This window comes from Asterias amurensis, chromosome 3 (genome assembly GCF_032118995.1).
Source record: "Asterias amurensis chromosome 3, ASM3211899v1".
In the NCBI taxonomy this organism is placed as follows: domain Eukaryota; kingdom Metazoa; phylum Echinodermata; class Asteroidea; order Forcipulatida; family Asteriidae; genus Asterias; species Asterias amurensis.
The window spans coordinates 18,537,432-18,544,335 of record NC_092650.1 but is presented as its reverse complement, the minus strand read 5'-3'; the positions used below and the strand labels follow the sequence as shown (position 1 = coordinate 18,544,335).

General features: G+C 41.5%; 1 protein-coding gene across 1 annotated transcript; it reads right to left on the bottom strand.

The window, feature by feature from the left end:
* Positions 1 to 802: 802 nt before the first annotated feature.
* On the bottom strand, positions 803 to 6,861 carry LOC139934767 (NACHT, LRR and PYD domains-containing protein 3-like). The gene is made up of 2 exons (XM_071929174.1): positions 6,846 to 6,861; positions 803 to 3,588 (listed from the first exon to the last, which is right to left on the bottom strand). Exons 1-2 carry the CDS (start codon positions 6,859 to 6,861, stop codon positions 803 to 805), a joined length of 2,802 nt encoding a protein of 933 aa, XP_071785275.1.
* Between the last annotated feature and the right edge of the window lie 43 nt (positions 6,862 to 6,904).

Below are 6,904 nucleotides of genomic sequence, written 5' to 3'. Positions count from 1 at the left end.
CTTGAAAACTACATTACTTCAGAGGGAGCCGTTTCTCACAATGTTTTATACTATCAACCTCTCCCCATTACTCGTTACCAAGAAAGGTTTTATGCTAATACTTATTTTGAGTAATTACCAATAGTGTCCGCTTCCTTTAAGTTTCTAGCATTTCTGAGTATTTCAAAGTGAACAAGCGAACCAGAATGCATTCAATTTCTGCCATGTGTTATGGGTGTACAACGCCGTGGCCACATGAAACAATGTTAACATGGGTATCAGGCATGCTAACCCTCCGGTGCTTTGCACAAATAAGAATTTGTTCCCCAAACCTTTGAGAAAAGCTTGCACTTGAGCACACTTGTTTGCAAAGCTAAACAGGATGATTTGAAAAAAAAATTAAGCAGCTCTATGAAAGTAGGCGGTGGTGTATAAAGAACGGAACCCCAGATTAGCATGTTCAGGGACGAAGAAAGTGCCTGAAAGTCATTAATCTGCAGACCACAATCTTCCAGACTGAATACCTCCAACGAAGAACCAGGCATTATCTGGTCCACCTGAATACCATGTAGATTATTTTTCTGAAGATAAACCTTCTTAATACTTCCTGCAGTAGCCACGATGGAGAAAAGTGGCCCAATATCAGCACTTTGTATACCACACGCGTAAAGATGCAGTTCATTCAAGGACGAAACATGAGTTATCTCGTCTCCCTTAAGACCATGAAGATCGTTTTTGCCTAAAAAAAGTGTCGATACACATCCTGCAGCCGCCACGATGGAGAAGAGTGGCCCAATATCATCACGTTGTATACCGCACTCCTCTAGATACAATCTTCCAAGGATGGAACTTGAGTTATCTGGTCCCCTTGAATACCATGGAGATCGTTTTTGCGTAAAACAAGTGTCCTTACACTATCTGCAGCAGCCACGATTGAGAAAATGGGTTCAATATCATTCTTGTTTATACCACATGAGGTTAGATAGATTTTCTTCAAGGAAGAAATACGAGTTATCCGGTCTCCCTTGATACAACGGTGGAGATTGTTTTTGCGTAGAAACAGTTTAGTTACACGACCTGCAGCAGCCATGATGGAGAAAAGTGGTCCAATATCATCACTCTGTATACCACACTCGTACAGATGCAATTCAATCAAGGAAGAAACGAGAGTTATCTCGTCTCCCTTAATACCATGGAGATTGTTTTTATCTAAAACAAGTGTCGATACACTTCCTGCAGCCGCCACAATGGAGAAAAGTGGCCCAATATCATCACTTTGTATACCGCACGCCTCTAGGTGCAGTTCAATCAGGGAAGAAACAGGAGTTATCTTGTCCACCTTAAGACCATGGAGATCGTTTGTATGAAGAGCAAGTCTCGCTACATTACCTGCAGTAGCCACAATGGAGAAAAGTGGCCGAATATCGTCACCCTTGATACCACAGGAGCTTATTTGCAATTCCTTCAATGAAGAAACGGGAGTTATCTTGTCTGCCTTAATACCATGGAAATTATTTTGTTCTAGAACAAGTTTCGTTACACTACCTGCAGAAGCCACGATGGAGAAGAGTGGCCCAATATCATCACTCTGTATACCACATGCAATTAGATGCAATGCATCCAAGGAGGAAAAGGTAGTTATCTCGTCTCCTTTAATACCATGGAGATCGTTTTCGACTAAAGTAAGTGTCGATACACTTCCTGCAGCAGCCACGATGGAGAAAAGTGGCGCAATATCATCACTCTGTATACCACAAGAGCTTAATTGCAATTCCTTCAAAGAAGAAACACGAGTTATCTCGTCCGGCTTGATACCATGGAGGTCGTTTCTGTATAGAATGAGCCTTGTTATATCACCTGCTGCAGCCACGATGGAGAAAAGTGGCCCAATATCATCAATCTGTATACCGCTCTCGTAAAGATGCAATTCCTTCAATAAAGAAATACGAGTTATCGCATCCCCCTTAATACCGTGAAGATTGTTTTCGATTAGAACGAGTTTTGTTACACTACCTGTAGCAGCCAAGATAGAGAAAATTGGCCCAATATCACCACTCTGTATACCACATGCGTATAGATGCAATTCCTTTAGGGAAGAAACAAGAGTAACCTCGTCCGCCTTGATACCATTGAGATCGTTTCCGCATAGAACGAGTTTTGTTACACTACCTGCAGCAGCAACGATGGAGAAAAGTGGCCCAATATCATCAATCTGTATACCACATGCAATTAGATGCAATTCGTCCAATGAGGAAACAGGAGTTATCTCTTCCGCCTTAATACCATGGAGATCATTTTCATGTATACGCAGTTTTGTTACACTACCTGCTGCAGCCACGATGGAGAAAAGTGGCCCGATATCATCCTTTGTCAGCTTACTGTCATTAAGTATCAAGTACCCTAAGGAAAGATTGTTGGGCATCTGAACCGATTTCAAACCGTGCAAATTGTTTTCACTCAACTTAAGTATCTTCAACTTGGTAGCAGATTTAAGTAACTTGAAAAGTCCAGGGACAGAGGCACAGCTTAACTGACATTTATTTAGTGTCAGTGATATTACACATTTAGAAATGTTTTTGAGTTTATGTATCTTGTCGCTCATATTGATTCCTACTACTTCTAATGTTAAATCACACATCACTATTCCAGCCATTGTTTGTGTTAGGAGATCTAAATCGGTCTGTCCTTGACATATTATCGTTAAATGTGAAACATGCTGAAGACTGGATCGTTGCTGTAGGTTTTGAACAAAGTAATGTGCTGCCAGTAGGTCTTCTCCTTTCAGCTCGTATGGAAATCTTACCCACTCATCTAGCTCCAGGGTTTTGACAGTCACACCAAGCTTGGCTTCAAACAAAGCCAACATCATTATCTTATGCAAACAGATATACCTTTCGCAATCAACAGGAGTGTTTTTATTGTAAACCGAAAGGTGCTTCTTGGTCATTTCTACAACGCATTGTGCAGCTTTCATGTTCAGTCCGCTGCAGAAACGGAATAAGTATCCAAATCTTTCTACGTCTCCTTCTAACAATGTTGACATGTGCTCGTTGAATTTGCCAGTATTGCCAGACTCCGTAATACCAGACAGGTAAACGGAACAACAAAACTGCATTAATATCGTGTGGTAGAACTTGACTCGTTCGACCTTTTTCATACCGTGCATGGTTTGTACTCGGGCCAGCAAGCCGACATCACATCCCAAATTGACATCGTCCTCTGAATCAAACTCTGAAACTGCGAAGGAATACTTTCCACGACTTGTAAACATCAAACCTCCAAGTGCAACCCGCCCAAGTTTGGTCATCAGCAAATTAAACCCCTCTTCGGTTATTTTCTGCTGGGGCTTGGATGTGCAATCTTTGCTTATCTTTTGCTCATACATTAAGCTGGTGGCGAGACGAAGCAGTTCTGAAATCCTGTCAGGTAGTTGACTTCCGGGCTGTGTTAAAGATGAACACATTAGCCAAAGAAACAGAGGAATCTCCCCTAAACTACGGAGTGTTTCAGACTTATTTATTTCAGAATAAACATGATCATGGTGTTCGGAATCATAGTTGCTGAAGTATCTATGGATATATTCTTTCTTATTCTTGTCATCGAATCCAACTATGTTAGCAAATATAATGGAGCATCAAAAAAATATGATAAAAACAGTAATGCTACATGAATGCCTTGTTTAGGTAATGACAGTCTTGGGTTGGCTTCGTTTGAATGATAACGTATTGATATTAAACCAATTTACATATCGACCCGTGGCGTTGATGAAATCTTAAACTGTTCGCACAGCAGTGTAGTACACGCGCACAGTATGCTGCAAGGGATTCGTGGTGTGTAATTTTCAAAAATCTTAAATAAATATAATGGAGTTTTATAAAAATATGATAAAATCAGTAATGCTACATGAATCTTTTGTTTAGGTAATGACAGTCTTTGATTGGTCTAATTTGAATGAAAACGTGTTCATAAACTGTTTTACAAATCGACCCGTGGCGTTGATGAAATCTTAAACTGTGCGTACAGCAGTGTAGTACACGCGAACAGTATGCTACAAAGGGACTCGTGGTTTGTAATTTTCAGAAATCTGAAATAAATATAACGGAGCTTTATAAAATTATGAAAAAATCGGTAATGCTACATGAATGCTTTGCATAGGTACTGGCAGTCTTCGATTGGCATAATTTGAATGATACCGTATTGATAAACCGTTTTACAAATCGACCCGTGGCGTTGATGAAATTGTAAACTGTACGCACAGCAGTGTTGTACACGCGCACAGTATGCTGCAAAGGGACGCGTGGTGTGTAATTTTCAAAAATCTGAAACAAATATAATAGAGCATCATAAAAATATGATAAAATCAGCAATGCTACATGAATGCTTTGGTTAGGTAGTTACAGTCTTTGATTGGCTCCGTTGGAATGATAACGTGTTGATAAACTGTTTTACAAATCGACCCGTGTCGTTGATGAAATCTTAAACTGTACGCACAGCGGTGTAATGCACACGCCCAGTATGCTTCAAATGGACTCGTGGTGTGTAATGTTCAAAAATCGTAAATAAATATAATGGAGCTTTATAAAAAAATATGATAAAATCAGAAATGCTTCATGAGTCCTTTGTATAGGGAAGGGCAGTCTTTGATTGGCTTCATTTGAATGATAACGTATTGATAAACTGATTTCGAATCGACCACTTTTAGTTGATGAAGAGTTCGTATCCTGTGGATACGCATTGCTTTGTTAAATCTTGAAAATAAACTTTACAAATCAGCAAAAAAACATGATCTTTTTGTATATTAATGTTAGTGAATAAAAATAAATTAAACAAATGTCTGAACTAAAGAACGAAACTCCAAAACATCGATATATCTACCATACAAAAATACACAAAAAAATCTTAGGGAGAAAAAGCTCAAGGAATTGTAGCGAGTCTATGTATTACTGCTCCGTTTGACGACTACCGATTACATCGGATCCTTTCGAGAAGCAATCGACTCCTGGCGTTTGGAAACTAACATCTACCTGTCTGAACGGAGGCTGGTCATCTCGCCACCTAGCAAGCTCGCCACCAACAAAGTCGCCCCCTGCAAAGTCGCCCCCTAATCGGCTCGCCCCAAGTTGTTTCAAAGTCGCCCCTGACACCTTTCGCCCCCAAACAATGTCGCCCCCTAGCAAAGTCGCCCCCAGAAAATAGTTAAGGATTCTTTCGGTAATAATGGCTTAATATTATTGTATCGGAAAGAATATAAAGTAAAGTCTACTTACAGTTAGGGTTAGGGTTAGGGTTAGGGTTAGGGTTAAGGTTAGTGTTAGGGTATAGGGTTAGGGTTAGGGTTAATGACCAGGAAACCTGTATTAAAACATTTACAGAGTAGATTTTCAATAGATAGGCCCTATTAATTAGACATTCCACAAGCACATTACTTCATACGGAATTTTTTTCTGAAAATGTTTTAACTATATTTTTTTTACCATAATTATTGTAGCCTTAATTATTTTCCTAACAACATCTGGGGGCGACTTTGCTAGGGGGGCGACATTAGCATGGGGCGACATTGTCAGGGGCGACTTTGCTAGGGGGCGACATTGCCGGGGGCGACATTGCCAGGGGGCGGCTTTGTTTCAACCCGGGGCGAGCCGGGTAGGGGCGACTTTGTGCAAGAATGGTTTCGCGCGATCGGCCGATTGTGCAGGAATGGTTTTGCGCGATCGGCCGATTGTGCAGGAATGGTTTTGCGCGATCGGCGGATTGTGCAGGAATGGTTTTGCGCGTTCGGCGGATTGTGCAGGAATTGTTTGGCGCGATCGACCGATATGCAGGCCGAATTCACAAAGATGTAAGATTGATCGTAACTGCAAATTTGATCAGTCGTATAGTTGCTAACTAAAGTGTGACGTCACAATATAAATCAATCACTATGGTGATACTGAACATTTTTCTTGCAATTAATTTTATTGCGATTTCGCAAACCCATTCCTGCCCGATCGTCAGATCGCGTAAAACTTTTCCTGAACGATTGGTCGATGGCGCAAAACTTTTCCTGCACGATCGGTCGATCGCGCAAACCCATTCCTGCACGATCGGTAGATCGCGCAAAGCATTTCCTGCACGATCGGCTGATCACGGAAAAAATACTCGTAGCGCGATCGGTCAATCGCGCAAAGATGTTCAACCGATTGTTGCGCGATCGACCGATTGTTGCGCGATCGACTGATTGCTGCGCGACCAAATTGATCTTTCAATAGCGCAGCGCGATCGACCGATCGCGCAAATTGACCGATCGCGCCTAACATCAACATGGGTTGAAATAAAACCATGTAAAGCAAACGAATAAAGCTGGCTTTGAAGTTATTCACCAAAGAACTTCTGTCTTCTTTTGTTTTTCTTTGGAAACGGTGTAACGAAAATTGTGTTCGAATTATTGACCTCTGTTTGTAATGACCAAATTTACGTCGCCACAGTGCTGTGCTTCCGTTGGGATTTGTTGCCTTGGTGGTCCTGTTGTTCCGTAACTCACTCTCCTATGGCCCTGTTCGAAACCACGGCTTCGGCTTTGGATTCGGCTCTAGGCTTTGCTCTCTCGTATGAAGCCCTGAAGATCGCGTATACGCAAAGCACGCGTAAAGTATCAAATCAACCGACGGTGCCAAGCTATCCTGCGCTGAATCCAAAGCCGAAGCCGTCGTCTCGAAAAGGGGCCTATGCCAAGGTGTGGTCCATAGGGGAACTGTTTACCTTGACGGACGTGGGCCTATTAACATAAATGGGCGTATCTAAACCCGCCTCACTTAGAAGATTGTAAAAAGTAAAAAGATGATTGTGCTGAATTTGTGAGATACCGCCTCCAGGCTACCTCCACATACTCTCACTGTATGACATATCTAATGAATATTCATAGCATGCAAATTCCGTCATTGTAACC